Below are 21,271 nucleotides of genomic sequence, written 5' to 3'. Positions count from 1 at the left end.
GTACCCTTGCCCACACCGTAGACAGATTAATGGGTTTATAGTGCGCCTAGAAAGTAACATGAAGTAGAATAAATTTGAGTTTATATTCTAGCCACCACAGGAAGCTACATGGATGTCGAAATTTGAAATCTATGCATTGTTTTAATATTGCAATGTAGAGTTGAGGAACAAAAAAAAAAAAAAAAGAAGACTTAATGCAAAGCCTACATGGAGTGAGAAAGGCTTGGTGAGAGGATTATAGATTTCCCACCACTATCCAGCCACAATCAGACTTTTAAAAATGTTTTTCCATTGCTTCAGCAATACCTTAACAAGTAGGTAAGGAACAGTGAATAAAGCTGTCGAGTTGTGTGATCTGGGATGCTTTATTATAGCGTTTGACATTTGGAACACTAAGAACATCTTACTCTTTAGATTTAGAAGTGTACTGGAAAGTACTAGTTTCACATTACCTCTCTTCATGAATTAGACATCTAATTTGAGGTTTTAGTTGGGATCTGTATTGTTTACAAACAATATATTATCTTAGGTAGAATATAATGTTTTAGGTCTCTTGCACACTGCACTCATGTGTGAGCATCAGACATTCCTGGCAGAAAAAGCGCGAGGGTGGGCTGTACAGCTGTGGCCAAACGTTTTGAAAAGCAGACAAATGTTCAATGTTCACAAAGTCTGCTGCTTCAGTGTTTTTCCGTTCAGTAGATTTTTATTGGGTTTTGAACAAATTATGCACTGACATTACATGGATGTATTAGGTAGAACTATTATTAGCATCAAAAAGGTGTCAGTTAACATACAGAGTATTAACATGAGAACATAAGAACTGAAATGTAATAAAGTAAAACGAATAATGGTAAGTTTATTGGACAAGTTCTTAGGACACCTGTGGATAAGATAATACCATATCATACTGATCCAAATATGTGTGTGTATTACCGGAGTAGCTTCTCTCGCTTTTTATTCTATGTATGTGTTGTACTTAATTGTTTCTAAGTGTGGGTTTTATACCATTTGGTCCATGGAGCGCACAATTGTTGTTCCCGAAGATATTGGGTTTTTTGATGTGATCAAGAGTTCGCATGCGTAGTGTGTTTGGGTCAATGTAATGACTTCAGTCAGTGATGGAGGGGCATTCTTTTTCCATAGTCTGGTTAGTGATAGTCTAGCTGCCAGAAGTATATGTATAACGATCTCGCAGTTTGCCAGGGGGATAAGGTTTGTGTTTAAATTAAGAATGGCTTAATCTGGGGAAGCTGGAATAGGGGTGCCGTGACATTAGTTATTAGTGAGAACACATCTTTCCAGTATGTGTGTAGGTGGGTGCAGTCCCAGAGGATGTGCATTAAGGTTCCTGTTTAGTCACAATATCTCAAGCATTGACGAGGTTAAGTACCACCTTTGGGCTATTTTTTGTGTCAGTTCCCATAGGGTTACGTAAGAAGTGGCTTTGTAAATTGATTTAAATGTTAGCGACCATTGAGCTGCATCCTAAATCTTGTTCCCATTTAGTTATCGAGGGTAGTTTGGAAGGTACATTTTGTTCTCTTAGCAAAGGGTAAATGATCAATATTCCTTTAGTCGTGTTGGTGGAATCGTTTAGGTAGGTCCAATTTTTTATGGGAATAGAAGCCCATAATTGAAGGTTATGATGGAGGCAATGTGGTATCTGGAGATAAGGATAGTAGTCAGGAGGTTGGAGGGTTATTTCCCTTTTAAGTTGGGTGAATGTTTTGAGAGACCCACTCTTGTACATGACTCCTATCTTAGCGTTAGGATCTTTGGTCCATGAGGTTATGTGTATGTCAGGAATTAGAATTTTGATGATAGATAAGGGGGTTCAGCTTTGTGGTAGGCGTTTCTTTTCAATTGTATGTTATCAACTTCCTCCAGGCCAGGACCGAAGCTCCTTTATGTAGGTGAAAGGTGTGTAGGGATATTCGATTTCACTTGTCTGCTGAAGAACCAAAGCTGCATGTTTACATATGGTATTGCTGCCCATTCTAGTTCTCCCCATAGTGAGTTTGGGGTTGGGTCAGAATGGTGGTATAGAAATAGTCTGTTAATTCAGGCATGGAAGAGCCTCCTTTGGACCTATGGTTGCTCAGTGTATTGTATGAACACTCAGGTTTCTTACCTTGACAGATATCTACTCAGGGGGTGGTTTGTAGTGTTTTAAAGTAGTATTTGGGGATGCATATTGGAAGGGATCTAAATAGATATAGTAGTTTGGGTAGTATCATCATTTTGAAAGCCGCTAGGGATAGGGGGCTTCTGTCAAAGCCTGACTTCTTGATCACAGCCTGACTGATAGCAGTCCATTCTTACAAAATGAATGCTTAGAGTTTGTCAGAATTTCTGTTTTTTTTTTTTTTTTGTTCACCCGCCTCTTGAGGACGGATCACAAGTTCTCAATGGGATTAAGGTCTAGGGAGTTTCCTGGCCATGGACCCAAAATTGTAATGTTATGTTCCACAAGCCACTTAGTTATCACTTTTGCCTTATGGCAAGGTGCTGCGTCAAGCTGGAAAGGCATTGTTTGTCACCAAACGGTTCTTGGATGGGTGGGAGAAGTTGCACTCGGAGGATGTTTTCGTAAAATTCTTTATTAATATATTACTATGTTCTTCTGCAAAACTGTGAGTGAGTCCACTCTCTTGGCTGAAAAGCAACCCCACACATGTATGGCTTCAGGATGCTTTACTGTTGGAATTACACCAGACTAAAAGTAGCACTCACATTTTCTTCTCCGGACAAGGGTTTTCCCGGATGCTCCAAACAATTGGAAAGGGGATTAATCAGAGAAAATGACTTTACCCCAGTCCTCAACAGTCCAATTCCTGTACTTTTTGCAGAATATCAGTCTGTCCCTGATATTTTTCCTGGAGAGAAGTGGCTTCTTTGCTGCCCTTCCTGACATCATACCATCCTCCAAAAGACTTCACCTCAATGTGCGTGCAGATGCACTCATACCTGCCTGCTGCCATTCCTGAGCAAGCTCTGCACTGGTGGTGCCCCGATCCTGCAACTAAATCAACTGTAGGAGATGGTCCCAGCGCTTGATGGACTTTCTTGGGCACCCTGAAGCCTTCTTCATGTTTTTCTATGGGATTAGGTTAATTTCCATGGCAAAGAGGTACTTAACTATTATTAGTTATTTAAGGTACTTATATAGTGCCGTCAATTAACAAAGAGCTTTACATATACATTGTACATTCACATTGGTCCCTACCCTCAAGGAGTTTACAATCCAAGGTCCCTAACTCATTGATATGCTAGGGCCAATTTAGACAGAAGCCAATTAACCTACCAGCATGTCTTTAGAGTGTGGGAGGAACCCGGAGTATCAAGAGGAAACTCACGCAGGCACAGGGAGAATGTGCAAACTCCAGGCAGGTAGTGTCATAGTTGGGTCGCTGGTTCGAATCCTTTTTTACTGCTAGGCGAGAGTGCTACCCACTACACCACTGTGCTGCACCTGATTGCAATTCATCTGATCACTCTTCATAACATTATGAAGTATATGCAAATTGCCATCATAAAAACTGAGGTAGCAGACTTTGTAAAAAAATTATATTTGAGTGCTTCTCAAAATTTCTGGCCATGGCTGTATATCACTTGCAAATATGTGCATGTATCTGCAAGTGTGCACACAAGCAGGAAGCATGGCATTTGCATGTATTTGACCGTAAAATCAGACTTCTGTATTTGTTTTCCTACCGATCAATATGTAGCACGTTTACACCCCTGTGTGTACATGCGCACTGAAACCAAGGTCTGCATTTAGATCACCGAAAGAGAATGCCTGCATGCCTAAAAAATGAGTAGGCAGCAGTGTGCAAGAGGCCTTATACTACTAACCAATTTAGATCATGTCAGTGATTGATTTGGTCAGAGACAGTTTTAAGGAAATAAAGAGGGACTGGTAGTTTTGGCTTTTATTTTTTATAACATCTGAAGTTGTTTTAGGGAGCAAAAACAAAAGGTAGAGAAAATTAAAAAAGGCTGCAGCAGCATCATCACCTTAAAGTAAGCACTGCCCCTGATCGCCAGCTCTTAAAGCTGAACATCTAAAATCTAACATCAAAATACACATATTTCTGCCAATTCAGTCTTGAGATTTGTACAGATCTGCTACCCAGGCACAGCCCAGGAGATGACAACACTTTATCTCACTCTCTCCTCACATTTGCATTCAGCTCCCAACTGACTCCTTGTGCTGCTGTACAGGAGATTGGGAGGCAGAGGCTGATAAGTCAAATTCACATACTTACAATAGCTGCATGTTAAAATAAATATCATAATTCGAAAATAAGAAAGTGAATGATGGACTTCTATTAGAATCATAATTTCGTTTAATGTGAATTAGTAGTTTAAGTAAAAGTTTAAATGGTTAGTTAAAGGAGAAGTATTGCCAAAGCTTATAGATCACAGGGGTGTAGGACATTCTGCACTCCTGTGGCCGACAGTGGGCTAAACTCCGCTGTCGACTGATGTCACTGGTACAGGTGCTGGATTGATCACAAATTTACAGCAAGTTGCTGGGAAACTGAGTCAGCTTCTTCCGCCCCCTCTACAGCCCAGTTTTCCAGCCAGCACTGGAGGGGCAGAGCAGAGAGTTGGTGACTGACAGGCTTAGGCTCCTTTCACATGAAACAGAGTCTGCTCTGGTCTACAAGGGATACATGGGTAGATTCTTCACTGATCGAAGCTGAACTGAATGGATGTCAGTTTTTTTAAATCTCTGCCTGTTCAGTTTCTGCCCAGCAGACGTGCGGTTCCCTGTCAGCTCTATGGGAAGCTACAGTAAACAGACATCAGGCTACCTCCGATCTGATAAAGAAAAACAGAAAACGAAGCAGTCCTTTTAAAAAAAAAATTCTGGCCCTAGACGGACCCGGAGGTAAGCAGCTGTAAACATTCAGTTTACATCTGCCTGTTCATAGGGCTCCATAGACCTTGCAATCAGTTCCACCTGAAAATCTGTCAGGCAGATCTGATTGGAATGCCTGTGCGTAAGGAGCCTAAGGACCTCTGCCTTGATAAATTGTAACAATTGTGAGCAAATAATCCCCCTTTGTAGCCAGTCTTGAGAGCTTTTGGTAGTATAGAGTTGGAGTCCTGCTAGGATATGATCTGAATAATTTGCATGATAAACTTTACTAAAGTCAAGTACGGCTGATGTAATTTTTCACATCTAAACTAAAATTTCTAGATTACCCTATACTTCTTGTAAAATAAGAATACAGGAAGTAAAATTGAGTTTTCGTTTATCTCTTAGTTTCAGCTGATATAGAGACTGCATGCCTAAAATAATATACAAGATTCATTAGTAAAGAAGAGAGGAATAGTGGTGTTGTATTTCAAATAAAACCTTACCTGGAAAGTAAAATAAAGAAAATATTTAGACTTCTAGAAAATGTCTGCTGCATTGGAAGTTTTTTTTTAGTTTTTGGTGGTGGTGGGCCTTTCAGTATTTGGCTTCCTCTGAGCCAAGAGCTGTGCACTTCCTCCCCTTTCCCCGTGAACACACAGTGTGTACAAAGCCAACAAAAGGCCTGGCCTCTAAAAGTTGCAATGGGAAGGACGTGATGTTACCAGAGGGAGAAGGAAGTGGACAAAAAAGCACAGAAAATAAGGCACAGAGAATCAACCCCTAAACGTCCCTAGGGGTGGCTTCTCTGGGCCTTACTGGAATGCTAAATTAACCCTTAAGCTGGTCATATATGGATCAAATTTCAAATCATGTATAGCAATTCCCATTTGGGAGTAGTTGATCTAGGAATCAACATCTCCCAAACTGGACTGACAGTATATTTAACCCTTTCTCGCCGAGCGTACGCAGATATGCGTACTCGGCTTCCAGGGGTTATACCGGGATGATGCCCGCACCTGCAGGCATCATCCCGGTACCGTTTTTTGCAGCAGGCGATTGGCTATCCAGGCATAACAACCGATGCGGCTAAAAGCCGCTCGCTGTTATGCCGGAGGAGCGGGAGGGGACGTCCCCCCCTCCCACCGCCTCTCGCCGCTGTTACCGGTGCTCCCGCTCGATCGGGAGCACCGATCAGAGATCTGACGCCTCCGGCTGCTGCGGAGGAACTGGAACGAAGCCGTAATCGGCTTCGTTCCAGTCTCCTCATCGTAAACACGGAAGCGATGTCATGATGTCACTTCCCGTTTACTCGGCTGCCAATGGCGCCGGTTTTAAAAAAATATCCGGTATTCAGAATCGCCGTTTTCGGCGATCTGAATACATTGAAGTGTAAAGGAGGGGTGGGGGGTCTTTAAGACCCCCGATCCCTCCATAAAGAGGACCTGTCACCACCTATTACTGTCACAAGGGATGTTTACATTCCTTGTGACAGCAATAAAAGTGATCAATTTTTTATTTTTATTTTAAACAATTTAGTAATTTTAAAATAAAAATTTTTTTTTTAAAGCGCCCGCCGTCCCCGCGAGCTCGCGAAGCACAGAAAACGCATACGGAAGTCGCGCCCGCGTATGTAAACGGTGTTCAAATTACACATGTGAGGTATCGCCGCGATCGTCAGAGCGAGAGCAATAATTCTAGCACTAGACCTCCTCTGTAACGCTAACCTGGTAACCGTAAAAAAAATTTAAAGCGTCGCCTATTGAGATTTTTAGGTACCGTACTTTGTCATCAATCTACAAGTGCGCGCAATTATAAAGTGTGACATGTTTGGTATCTATTTACTCGGCGTAACATCTTTCACATTACGCAAAAAAATTGGGCTAATTTTACTGTTTTTTTTATTTTTTATTCACGAGTGTCCCTTTTCCCAAAAAGTTGCGTTTAAAACACCACTGCGCAAATACCGTGTGACATAAAATATTGCAACATTCGCCGTTTTATTCTCTAGAGTCTCTGCTAAAAAAAATATATATAATGTTTGGGGGTTCCAAGTAATTTTCTAGCAAAAAATATGGATTTTAACTAGTAAACACCAAATTCCAAAAATAGGCTTAGTCATGAAAGGGTTAAACGCAATTAGCATCGGCACCTAATTGGCTATAGCGTTGATTAGTGAGGAGCTGCCACAATACAATAGCCTGGTGAGGGGATTCCCCTATACTCCTTAACCACTTAAGCCCCGGACCAATTGTCAGCCTAAGGACCAGAGGTCTTTTTACAATTTCGCACTGCACTGCTTTAACTGGTAATTGTGCGGTCATGCAATGTTGTACCCAAACGAAATTTGCGTCCTTTTCTTCCCACAAATAGAGCTTTCTTTTGATGGTATTTGATTGCCTCTGCGATTTTTATTTTTTACGATATAAAAGGAAAAAGATTGAAAATTGTGAAAAAAATATATATATTTTCTACTTTTTGTTATAAGAAAAATCGAATAAACTAAATTTTAGTCATACATTTAGGCCAAAATGTATTCAGCCACATGTCTTTATTAAAAAATAAGCGTATATTTATTGGTTTGCGCAAAAGTTATAGCGTCTACAAACTAGAGTACATTTTCTGGAATTCACACAGCTTTTAACTTATGACTGCCTATCTCATTTCTTGAGGTGCTAAAATGGCAGGGCAGTACAAACCCCCCCCCCCCCAAATGACCCCATTTTGGAAAGTAGACACCCCAAGGAAATTGCTGAGGGGCATGTTGAGCCCATTGAATATATTTTTTTGTCCCAAGTGATTGAACAATGACAAAAAAAAAGAAGTTTACAAAAAGTTGTCACTAAATGATATATTGCTCACACATGCCATAGTTATTTGTGGAATTGCACCCCCAAAATATATTCTGCTGCTTCTCCTGAGCACAGGGATACCACATGTGTGGGACTTTTTGGGAGCCTAGCCGCGTACGGCACCCCGAAAACCAATTACTGCCTTCAGGATTTCTAAGGGTGCAAATTTTTGATTTCACTCCTCACTACCTATCACAGTTTCGAAGGCCATAAAATGCCAAAATAGGCCAAACCCCCCCCCCCCCAAATAACCCCATTTTGGAAAGTAGACACCCCATTTACTGAGAGGCATGTTGAGTCCATGGAATGTTTTATATTTTGCCACAAGTTGCGGGAATATTACAAACTTTTTTTTTGCACACAGTTGTCACTAAATGATATATTGCTCACATATGCTATGGGCATATGTGAAATTACACCCCAAAATACATTCTGCTGCATCTCCCGAGTACGGGGAAACCACATGTGGGGGACTTTTTGGGAGCCTAGCCGCGTACGGGACCCCAAAAACCAAGCACCGCCTTCAGGATTTAAATATAAAACGCTACCAAAAAAACTGTTAGTGATCACAGGGATCAGGCTTGACTCTGCGAACACTGCAGTTATGTGTTTAGTGTTTTGTAAGTGCCAGTGATCGATCGATCGATACTGTACTTGGGTGGGCTGGGCGGAGGGGCAAAATGCAGGTGCTAGCAGGTATCTGGGCTGATCCCGCTAACAATGCGTTTTTTTGGAACCCTAAACTGCTGGGGACACTAGTATAGATCTGATCAGATCAGATATTGATCTGTTCAGATACTATACCACTACGGGAGGTGTATGCTTAGCGCGTGGGTGTTAGTAGTACTGGCACTAACCTAGCGCTGCCTGGGGCGACGCAGACCCTATCTGACCCTAAAACCTAATTGATATCACCCACCGGGTGATCGGGGGTTAAACCTTTATTGGGTAATAAATGGTGTGTGCCCTGATGCTATAAAAAGCAAACTAACCAGCGTCACCCTTAACACTTATACGGTGATGACTGGTGAAAGGGTTAACTAGGGGCAATCAGGGGGTTAAAACCTTTATTAGGTAGTATATGGGGATCCCTGCCACTATATAAAAACTTGACGGGGAACCTAAATAACTAGCTGGCTATCCAGCATCACAAGTGACACTTATACGATGATCGCTGGTGAAAGGGTTAACTCTAGGGGCAATCAGGGGGTTAAAACCTTTATTGGGTAGTATATGGGGGTACCTAATGCTATAAAAACCTGGCAGTGAACCTAAAAAAATAACTAGCTACCTAGCGGCACCAGTGACACTAATGCAGCTATCAGAAAAACGATTGCTTAGTGACACTGGCAAAAGGGGGTGAAAGGGTTAACTCTAGGGGCAATCAGGGGGTTAAAACCTTTATTAGGTAGTATATGGGGGTCCCTGATGCTATATAAAAACCTGACGGGGAACCTAAATAACTAAATAACTAACTGGCTAACCAGCATCACCAGTGACACTTATACAGTGATCACTGGTGAAAGGGTTAACTCTAGGGGCAATCAGGGGGTTAAAACCTTTATTAGGTAGTATATGGGGGTACCTAACGCTATAAAAACCTGGTGGTGAACCTAAAAAATAACTAGCTACCTAGCGGCACCAATGACACTAATGCAGCGGTCAGAAAAACGATTGCTTAGTGACATTGGCAAAAATGGGGTGAAAGGGTTAACTCTAGGGGCAATCAGGGGGTTAAAACCTTTATTGGGGGGGTAGGGGGCTACCCTGGACCTAACACTAACTGCCGTGACACTTTTTACAGTCACAACTGACACTAAATGCAGTGATCAGTAAATAAATGATCACTGTGAATCAGTGACACTGTGACGGGGGGGGGGGGGGGGTGTGATCAGGGGGTGACAGTGTGCCTATGTGTACCTTCATGTCCGTGTAGTGTTGGTGCACTTACTATGTCTTCTCTCCTCGACGTCCGGTCAAAAAGACCGCCCCCGAGGAGAGTGACATCACTTCCTCCTGCCTGTGTTTACACTACACAGGCAGGTGAAGCTTCTCATTCACCAGGAGCGATTGAGAGGGGATGGCCAGAAACCAACGGCCATCTCCTCATCCCAGATCGCTCCTGAAGCGAAACGGACTGCCGCATCCAGCGGGAGTGGGTCTGATCGGACCCCCCACCCACTGGAAGGCAGGGAAGGCAGGGTAGGACGGCAGGCAGTGATTGTGCCTGTCCGTGCCATTCTGCCGACATATATTTACATGTGGCGGTCCTTAAGTGGTTAATGTGTGGATGGCTGAATTGGTTCTGGTCTTTTTTTTCCCTTTTTTCTGATCAGTCAGCTGGTTGATCAAAAAAAAATGTATCCATTTCTAAACAGCTTAAAAAATGACACGTGAACCTAGTTGCGACTGCATTATTTAGTCAGTACCAGGGAGAACTCTAGAATATCTGAACTAGGCCTTAGATGAGTGAGGTGGCGCCTCCTGATACAGTGAGATATACAGTATGCAAATAATTCACCAATATTAGGCACAGGGATTTGGAACAAACTTCAGTCTGTCTAGGCTTCTGGAGAATCAACCCCTCTTAACTGGCATCCTTGCACCTGCTGCTGTTGAAGGTTTTGGGTTCTATCTGTGGCAATTTTTGAATAACCATTATTGCTATAGCAAACGATTCCCTTGAGACTCTTCTGATATCGCAGGCTTCACATCACCTGCAAAACGTGTAGTAATGCATATGGTTTCAGTGGTAGTCAAAATGTAGCCTCTCAGAGGCCTATTCTTTGATGTCTTTAAATTACATTGCTGTGTGTCCAAACAAACAGAATGCTATCTACACATTTGTATCATGATTTTAAAGTGGTTGACGCTAGAGGCAAACGTTTTTTGTTTTTTTTACCTTAAAGCAGTCTCTGCATTAGAGTAAAAAACACCTTTCATGTAGAGCTCCCCCTCACCCTCCTAAATACCTTCCTGAGCCCAATCTCAATCTAGCACTGTGCCTGAGAAAAGCAGCATTGGTCTCTCTCTTCTCACAGGACTCAGCCATTGGCTCCTGCTACTCTCAATCAAATACTGTGACGAAGGAGCACGGGGCAGAGCTGAGGCACACAGCTCATATGCCACCCTAGGGAGCAGCTTCCCATCGTGGCAAACTGAGAAGAGAAGGAGCTTAGAGCAGGAGATCCCAGAAGAGGAGGATCCGGGCTGCTCTGTGCAAAACTATTGCATAGAGCATGTAACTATAACATGTTTGTTATTAGAAAAAAAAAAAAAGAGGCACCTTTACAATCACTTAATGAACGTGAACTGCTATATGAACTGTAGAGAAAATAAACTTTAATATTAAAGAAACTTACAAAATCATGTTCAATTGTGAACATTCAGAGCTACCAAACACTACTGAATCCATGAATACATATAGGCAAATGTGAAGCAAAAAAAAAATAAAAAGGGAAAGGCAGCTACCAGTAAATTAGCCTTAAACAATATTTTAAACTAAAATGACTAAGAGAATATTATTTTTCCATTCATGGCGGCAGAAACCAGCTTCCATAAATATGACAGACTTTCTGCTTAAGTGCCTTTTGATGCAGCCCCTGCAACAAAATAGCAAAAAGTAAATCCTACAAGACTTTTCACTTTAAGTAATAGACAATCCCTGCAAAGCGATAAGGTTTAATGCTCACAGTAATGCTGCAGATGACAGTAAATTGGTAATTTTTATATGCTACTTGAGCCAACTAACAAAAACTATTCAATGCCAACATTTGTGTTAGTCTTGGCTGTTCATTACTACTTGAGGTATTCTGAAATCCAACCAGACTAATGTTAAAGTGCTGGTCTCCCCTAATTGTTACACAAGAAATGCCACATGATAATAAGTGCAGAAATAAAGAATGATTATGCAGGTCTTGGAGAGAATTATGACCGCAGAACCATAGTGATATTAACTGCTAAGCCTTCCAAAGGATAGTATAAACATGGTAATTTATGCACTAATGTGTCTAACTTCACCCAGCCCTGCTTACTTGCTAAAATTATAAAAGCAACAAAACATTACTGAAAGAAAGGGCTTTATTGATTTTATAATAATTCCTATGCATTAAGCAAAGAAATCCACTTTTTATTTAGGTCATTAATTATGTACTGTAACTAAAAGGAAATGGAAATGGCATGTAACAAAGAAATAAATCCTACCTCGAGCACCCACTTTAGGTAAAAAGCTCAAGCCATTTATCAGAGATAGTGATTCTTAAGATGGAAGAGTTTTTTTTTTTTTCCTGCCTTATGCAAATTGGTCCTACCAAGATGCAGCCAGTACTTGTCAGCGAATTAAGAAACTAAAAACGGAACACATCTCACGGGTAAAAAAAAAAAAATGAACATAAACAGTAGATAGCTAAAGACTGTGCCTAATAGACGCACATTTAAAAAAACATATTTCTGCCCTTTATTAAAAAGGTAACATAAAGGCAGAATTTCAAAGGAAACCAAAGGGTTAAAACCAAAAGGCCTAAAGGTTTTGGGTCAGTTTTATTTCCTTTATTTAAGCTTATAAGATTTTAAATTGTTGCTGGATAACGGTTTATATTATTTTTACCAATTTATTTACAAATAAATAATTTTGGAGTTGCACAAAAATTTCAGCCACCAAAAATTATCAGCAAAGAATAGGGTTATTGGAATTTTTCCAAAAGAGAAAAGGGTGCCGATAATGGCCCCGAAAGCACAAATTTGCTGCAACTTTACCGCAGTGAGCTTATGGTATGTGGTTCATAGGGCATGTGACTCAAAAACCACATTAAAAAATGTAACACGGGTGCGTTATTGCTGAGTAATGCATTTCAACGGGGAGGTACTTTTTACTTTTTTTTTTAACTGACCATAAATGCAGCATGCAAGACTTTTAACACCACAACGGAAGCGCAATGGACCAGTGTAAAGACATGCAGAGAATTGAAAGGGATTATTATAATTCTACAGGATTTATATAGCACCAACAGTTTGCTCAGCACGTTACAATATAAAGGGAGCCTTTACAGCAACAATACAGTTCAATACAAGAGGGTTATGGGATGCATTTTCTTGAGCTTTTCTTGCACTAAAGGTAACGATAATGGCCAACAATAAATTCATATTAATTTAAATTCATGATATTAATTAAAAAGTCTAGTATAATACAATTATATATAAAAATATATATTTTATAAAAGCTGTCGTTTTCGGTTCCGGCAAAGTGCATCTGGAATTTTCGTTTCGGCACACCTCTAAGATATTTAATACATAACAAGTGTTTCCCCAAAGCACTATGTGTTAGCTAAATAGATGACTCTGAAACTTTCTTTGATTAAACCATGTACTGAGCAAGCAGATAAGGCATATGCCATTGCTATGATGACAGGCAGGCCCTGCAATTTTCTTTCCTTCAACTATGGGTTGAAGGAAAGAAATGTCCTCGATAGCACTGTAGGAGGAATCCCCCATCAACACAGTGTTGATGGGGGATTCCTCCTACAGTGCTATTGTGTTCTTTAAGGAAGGAGCCTTTCCCACTGGCAGAAAACAATGATCACCGCTATCTGTTATACCTGCCAACAGTGATTGGGCAAACAAAAAAGCACCAGGCTTTTTGTACTGAAGTCAGCCAAATTTCGATCCATATACGGCTTATAAAGAGCTATACAAGAGCTATAAAGAGTTTTCAGTGTAGCTGAAACTTGAATTATGTGGCAAAAGGTTAGTGCTTCATCTGCTGGCTGGACAGATGATTGCAAAACATTTTCCTTTAAACACATTTGTGCTACAATGATGTCTAAAAGCGTGCATGCCTACTGACATCAATTTAGAATGATTTTTTAAAAATCAAAAAGGAAATCATTGCATCGCTACAGATAAAACACAGATACCCCTAAAGCTGGCCATATGCGTGACAATTTTTAGAATTGTAAGAAATGAGCAGTGCATCCGAAGCGACGCAACACAGGCAGTATTAACCTTTTCTTCGGCCGCTATCAGCCGGAAAGTGCCGCTAAAACTAGCGCCGCTTTACCGCTAACAGGCCCGCCACACCAATGTGAAAGTAACCTTAATGGTTCATGGCAAGACCCACCAATGATTTAAAGTTGTTGTAAAAGCTTCTGTTTATTTTGGTAAAATAATAAGCATGATACATTTACCTGCTCTGTGCAATGGTACAGAGTGGCCCCTGATTTCCTCTTCTGGGGTCCCATGTTGGCGACTTTGGCTACCCCTCTTCTGTGTCTACCCCCATAGCAAACGGCTTGCTATTGGGGTAGACCCGCCCCACCCACCTCCCTCCTTACATGATTTGACTGACAGTAGCAGGAGCCAATGGTTTCAGAAGCTTTTGAGTGAAGAAAAAGAGAAGAATTGAAGCCGAGGCACAGCGCTAGTTTAATACAGGGCTCAAGTGTCTAAGGTGAGAAGATGGAGGGCATTGTTATTGTAAGCTTCTCTACCTAAAGCAGAGAATGCATTTAGGTAAAAACCATTTACCTTTACAACCACTATAAAGGATAAGTTCTTTAACTTTGGTAATATATTACACCCGTATTTAGGGTTTAACATGTAATGTGTTACCAAAGACCACCTGCACGCACCCCCCGCCCCCCAACCAATCCTTTATTTATTGTGACAGTAGGCAGGGGATCCTCTCCCCACACCCGCTGTCACAATTAAAAAAGCAGTGCTGGCATGCGGGGTTCCACCCACATAACCCCATCATTTATTCACAGTTTCCTGTGAATTAATGAACTAGAACTACCGCTTTCCACCGTGGCAGATGGCTCGTAGCTCTGAATGAACTGCAAGGGTGCTTGATGAGCTGTCTCATAGTTCATTGATTCTTCCTGCAGTGTAGTAAACTGTCTGCCTGTATGGGAGGTTCAGGCAGCCAGCTGACTGAGAACCTGCAGGATCCTGGGGTTGTACCTATGGTTTAGTGATTATAGGTTTTAACCTCCAAAAAGATGTGCATTTATGATTTTTTTTTGGTGAACTAAGCTATGAGTGACCAAAAACAAACTATAGCAGCAAATGATTGTGGTGCCAGTTTAAATGCTTTTCCCTCTTCATTTGCCATTTTGCGGTGAAATGCTCAATTTGATGAATTTTTTTTTTTGTTTGCTAAAATTTTTTACAAATTGTTATCACGCTTGCCAGTTGTGCGTCAACATAAGTGGATAGTCATTTTTCCAACTGAAGTACATACGTTTTCAGCTTGCTTTTTCTCAGCAGCACACAATATTAAACAATGCCTTTTTTGGATTAAAGTTTGTGAAGGACAGATATATTAAAACCATAAAGACAGATGAGCAAGGCCAAGAGGTACTGCGAAAACAGATTTCTTTGCATTTTTTAACACCTAGTATCCTCATTATCTTAACTGTCATAATCGAACAAACTCAGACAACAAATGAATACAGGAATCAATTAGCATTTGAGATAACCAAGTAAGAAGGCAGTCAGAAGCTGGATATGTCTAAATGGAAATTCTTGAACAATACTTCATTGTTCTCACTTTCACTGCAGACATAGGAACAGTCACATCACATGCATGCCTATTTAGCAGCACAGGTATGTGAAAGTCTGAACATAGTACATAGACAGTTTTTAGTTTGGGAAGAGAACATACAAACATGAAAGACAGACTTTGCAGCTGAGGTGCTTGTCAGGTGCAATACTAAGATGAGAGGCTGAAAAACACTATATACACAAGTTGTTCAATAGTCAATAGGTATCTATAAAGTCCTTTACATTTTGATAATCTATAAATGAAAACATTACGTGCATTAAATGGGGTACAGTCAGCAAGCCCTGAATTCAGGCATTTAATTGTATACTGACTACTACTACTACGATTTTAACTGTGTATAATAAAAAAAAACCTTCCTAAAATTGAAGTTGATATAAACGAGTTACTCTGCTGTACACAGACCAGAACGCAAAATCGATCAAATGCAAGACCGAGGCATTATTCATTAAGTATGCAGCTTACATAAATACAGGTTCCACAGCCAGATGCATTCCCAGAGGCAAGAGCTAGCACCAATTCGAATTGCTGGAGGTGCATTTTTGTTTTGTTATCGGACCATTAAGTTACTGCAGTAGAGAGGCTAGGTTTATGCACTACCTTGACTGTATCATCAGTTTGAAAAATCAATTGGATGCATCTATTTGGTACTTGTAAAGTGCACTTACTCCTGAATAACTCTTTAGGCTGCTGACATAACCATTCAGAGCTGAAAACTGCTTTAATGTAAACAAAGCTTTGTTGCAAATGATTAACCACATTTGATGGAGTCTGTAAAGTGGAACTCCGGGAAACCACTAAATAAACACTACATGTATGTTATCCTAGCAAAGGATGTGAACTTCTGTTTACAATTTCGTCTTGTGATCAAGAAATATCTGCCCAAAGCAAAGGTCATAGATCTCCCTGTAAACTGAGCTGCAGTTGGGGAATACATCCTGGTTCACGACTGACACAGAAAATGATGAAGGAGACCGTATATGAGGGCATCCCTGTGCTCTCTGCTACTACTGTAAGCACATTCATACTATTAGACAGACTTCAGTGTGCAAACCAGCATGGACTGCTAGCATGATCACTGCTGTGCAGGGGATCACAGGAAGCAGATACTAAAGAAAAGTTCACTTATTTATGCCAGTTTAATTTATAGTACACCTTTGAAACATGGTACACCTGTGTTTAGAGTGTAACCTGTTTCAACGTGAATCCCACTCACCCCCTTCACCCCTTCCACTGTGACAGCGGGGCTCTGCCTGTATAACCACCATGTTCATTCACAGGGATTTGTAAAATAAGCTACAAGTCCCTCCTGCCAATGGGCGCAGATGAGTGCTCTCATAATTCATTGACACTTCCTCTAGCTTTCTAACAAAAAGCCCTATGGAGGCGAGGGCAGAAAACTGAAGTAAGTGTCTGCAGGAGGCTAACATTGTACTCACAATCCACTGATCATGGGTGAAATGCTTTAAAAGCTCCTGTAGGAAAAAATAATAAATGCTATTTTTTTTCCTTTAAAAATGCGTGCATTTATTATTTTTTTTCTAAAAGGTGAACTTGGCCTTTAAAATATAAAACACACAACAATAAAAGTGCACATATTGTTCACATAATGAGGTTGATTTAATAAAACTGAAGAGTGCAAAGAATCAATCTTTGAATATGGTGGATTATTTTTACCTGGTAAACCTGTGAAAAACATACTTCCTGTCCTCCGTGGACTGCACTTACTCCTTCCCTGTATCTGAGGAAGGAACAATGGCCGTCATACAGGCTGGACTTCAAACATGCCTGCCTTTGATCATCTCCATTGTATGGTGGATTAAAGCGGTATTAAACCCAGAAGCAAACATATATTATATTTCAGCTTATCCATTTTTACATGTAGCGGCTGCATTCGTTTTCAGTTGGCTTTATTTCTTTTATTTTCATCTGCTGATACATAAGTCTGTGATGTAGATCTATTGTTTTTCAACAAAACAAGCTGTCCTGCAGATGTAGCAGTTTGAGGGTTGAGACAAACCATTTACCACTGACACAGTGCTTACAATGATCAACTTTTATTCATTTATGTAAAACCTCTATCCCAAAAGGTAATATTGTTGTTATAACTGCCTAAAAAGTGCTAGCTTAAGTTCAGCTTCAATTTGTTAGTATATCTAAGGCTGGCCATAGACATAGCGGATTTCCTTCCTGCAACCACGAATAACAGCCGCTTGCAATAATTGAATGAAAAATCCAGTGGGCTGGTTGTACCCAAGTTGATCGTTCGATCAACATGGGTACATTCAGCCTGCCTATGGTTTGAACTGTCTATAGGCAGCTTAAATATGCTCCCAATGGAGTCTCTGTTGCTCCTTCATCCAAGGGTAGGTATACACCCTAATACAGGTAGTGTGTTATTGCCCAGATTACCAAGTAAAGGGAAAAAAAACATGAACAAACTAAAACGAATGCAGCCACCACATCTTATGATTGGCAAGCTGCAATATATTACAGATCCCACTCAGCACAAACCCCTCAATGCAGACTCCCCTCCCTGTTTAGGCAACCCCCCCCCCCCCCACACACACACACACCCTCTTCTGTACTGCCTCTCCCAGAGCAAAGACCAACCCCCCCACTCCAGTACAGAGGGGTCCCCCCAGCCAAGACCACTCTGTACAGATGGACCCCATAAGTACAATATGACCCCCCCTGCACAAACTCATTCATATAGACAACCCCTTCTCTTCCCCAGTACAAACACTCCCCATTCCCTAGCCCCTAGTACCTAGGGCTCATTGCCACACACTTTGCTCTCTGAAGAGTGATATCCATTCAGATCATACTTCAGAGAGCATTTAAGAGGCATTGTAGAGCCTTCGCACTTAACCCCGATCACTACATTAGTGCACCACAATTGCCTGTATTGCACTCGATTGCGGGACGCATGCAGAATGACCTTATTCACTTAAAAAGCGAGAGCGGGTATAATATCTGCCATGGTAACAATGCTAATTTGGCATTTGTACATCCCCAGCAACTGCCTCAACCCTAATCACCACCACCCCCCTTTCTCCCCAGTACAAAACCCAATCTTTAGCTGCTCAGCAAAAGCCCCCCAGTAGTGGAATCACTCCCTTCCTTTCTCCCTGTTTAGACACCCTAATTTCAGGTACAGTCCCCTTAGCACAGATTGCTGAGTTTTGCTGTCACTGAAACAGCGGCTGCGGACTCACTGGGGATGCTGTGGCTCCCTGACATTTTTGTGCTGCATGACACTGCGGTGAAGGTGGTCGCCACACTTCCAGTGAGCGTGCAATGGGTGCGGACTGCACCCCCTTACACCACTGGTGGTACAATGCTTGAGACCTTCAATCCCACAGCTTCAGGGCAGAAATAGATGGTGTGACCCCTTTCACACTGGGGCCGTGGCAGCATCAGCTCCAAAGTACAGCTCATTTTAGCAGCGCTTTTTGGCAGCTAGCATGGCGCTTTTAACCACAAAGAAGTTGCGGAACTTCATTTCAATGGGCAGGGTGTTTTGGGAGTGCTAAATACAGCACTCCCAAACCGCCCCAAAGATGCTGCTCACAGGACTTTTCCTAACGTCCACAAGCGCACCGCCCCAGTGTGAAAAGTCACACTGAAATTAATGGGAGGCACTTTTCAAGTACTATTTCTAGTGCTAAAACGCCTAAAAACCACCTCCGTGTGAAAGGGGTCTAAGGTGGACCTCTTTATTGTACGCAGAGAAGCAGCAGGGTCCAGCCTATGGACTGTTTTGAAATCAAGCAATCTGTCCTGTGATTTTCAAAAGCTTTCAATGAGCAATAGGTTATTTGGCTAGGAAACAGTACTTCAAGATGTGTTTTATGCGAGTTTTCTCCTATGCTCTAGTAATCAGACATGTGCAGTAAAAAAATACCCATGACTGAAAACTCTCATTTCATTTTGTGAGTATCTGTTGTGAAACAGAACATATAACTTTTTATATCTGCCTGGACTCAGCTTGAGTTGACGGAATAGGTTTTCAAACAGTAAAAAGAAAAAAACTTCACAACGAAAAAAAAAAAGGCATAAAATGTTACAGATTTTTCAAACAGCAAGTAAAACCACTTAGTGAACTACTGATGTTTTCTAGTAAGAATAACAATTGCGCTAAAGTCAGAAAGCAATGGATGACCTTAATCTGAGTTTTGTAAATATTTCTACAGATTAAGCACTTAAGAGTATTTCTATCATTTTCATTAAAAATGTTAAGTAATTGTACTGAAAAAGACATCAAGATTGCAGCACTACTCACCTCATCCAGATCTTTAATGAATACTGGCTTCTCTTCAAAGCCAACAGGCATTGGTTCGGTGGCAGGAATCCTAACTTCTTCATAGACTTTGTTATTTTCTCGCTGAATACCTTCTGGCAGGAGTAACTAAAGTAAAAAAAAAAAAAAAAAGTACTAGTGTTAACATGGTTAAACATTGTACACAAACATTTAAAAAAAAGTACTTGCACTCTAATCCTAACCACTTCAGCCCTGGAAGATTTAGCTGCTCAACGACCAAGCCATTTTTTGCCACACGGCACTGTGTCAGGTTTACTGACAATTGCGCGGTCATGCAACACTGTAACCAAACAAAATTGATGCCCACTTTTTTCCCCACAAATAGAGCTTTCTTTTGGAGGTATTTGATCACATCTGCAGTTTTTATTTTTTGCGTTATAAACAAAAGAAGAGTGACAATTTTGAAAAAAAACACAATATCTTTTAGTTTTTGCTATAATAAATATCCCAAAAATATAATTTTAAAAAAAGATTTGAATATGGCACTTTTTTTTCCCCCAAAAATTTTTCTTCATCAGTTTAGGCCAATATGTATTCCACATATCTTTGGTAAAAAAATAAATAAATAAATCGCAATAAGCGTATATTGATTGGTTTTCACAAAATAGGGGATAGATTTATGGCATTTTGATTATTATTTATTTTTACTAGCAATGGCGGCGATCTGCAATTTTTATGGGGACTGCGATATTGCAGCGGACAAATTGGACACTTGATGCGTTTTTGGGACCATTGACAATTATAGTTTATCAGTGCTATGAAAATGCACCGATTACTGTATAAATGTCACTGGCAGAGAAGGCGTTAACACTAGGGGGCAATCAAGGGGTTAACTGTGTTCCCTCCCTGTGTTCCAACTGTAGGGGGGATGGGGCTGATTAGGGGAAGAGAGAGATCGGTGTTCATAGTTAGTTTGAACACAAGATCATGTCTCCCCTCCTCTGAAAGAACCAGGCGAAGTGGCCAGCAACCCCTAGATTCACACCAGGAAACATGCCTTCCAGACTCTTTAATAAATGACCCCGGAAGCTGGCTTCCTTGCATTAATCAATGTAGATATCACTGAGCCTGAAAAGCCCACAATTCTTCAGAATGTAGGTTTCAATAGCCAAACCCTTAAATTTAGCGTTTGTAAGGTAGGATGGAACACTGGTCCCTGTGATAGCAGGTCTGCACGTGGTGGTAGGGTTCATGGGGCCCCTACAGCCATTTTTATGATCTCTGCATACCAACATATTCTGGGCCACAAGAACTACCAACTTCCTTTCTCACTTGATCCTGCAAAGAAGTTGGGGTAGCAGCACAATAGTAGGGAATGCATAAATCAATGAGAATTGATCGCACAGGGTAACCAACGCATCTGTTCCGTATGCGAATGGCTCCCTTGTTCTTAGAACAAAGTTGTCAACTTTGTTGTTGAGCCTCGACGCAAACAGATCTACATCCGGGATCCCCCATCTTTGACAGGAAGATATTGGGGTGAATTGACAATTCCCCCAGAAACAACTGCTGGCAACTTAAGTAGTCTGCTTGCAATTCTCTACCCCTGGAATGAAGATTGCCGATATGCACGGCACATACTTTTCTGCCCAGGTCAGGATATGGTTTACCTCTCCCTGGGCTGTATGACTTCTGGTGCCCCCTTGATGATTGATATAAGCCACTGT

At 41.1% G+C, this 21,271-nt stretch overlaps 1 protein-coding gene across 1 annotated transcript in view; it reads right to left on the bottom strand.

Annotated features, from left to right (window-relative positions):
- Window positions 1-21,271, bottom strand: part of ASCC3 (activating signal cointegrator 1 complex subunit 3) — a 1,010,279-nt gene that overhangs the window by 875,779 nt on the left and 113,229 nt on the right. Inside the window, exon 8 of the mRNA XM_077487192.1 lies at window positions 19,566-19,691. Coding sequence (XP_077343318.1) covers window positions 19,566-19,691 — 126 coding nt within the window. The remainder of the gene's footprint in view (window positions 1-19,565; window positions 19,692-21,271) is intronic.

This window comes from Lithobates pipiens, unplaced genomic scaffold, assembly GCF_037356315.1.
Source record: "Lithobates pipiens isolate NorthernLeopardFrog02 unplaced genomic scaffold, aLitPip1_a1.2 Scaffold_18, whole genome shotgun sequence".
NCBI lineage: Eukaryota > Metazoa > Chordata > Amphibia > Anura > Ranidae > Lithobates > Lithobates pipiens.
Note: the sequence above shows the minus strand (reverse complement) of the source record. Positions and strands in the feature narration are given on the sequence as shown.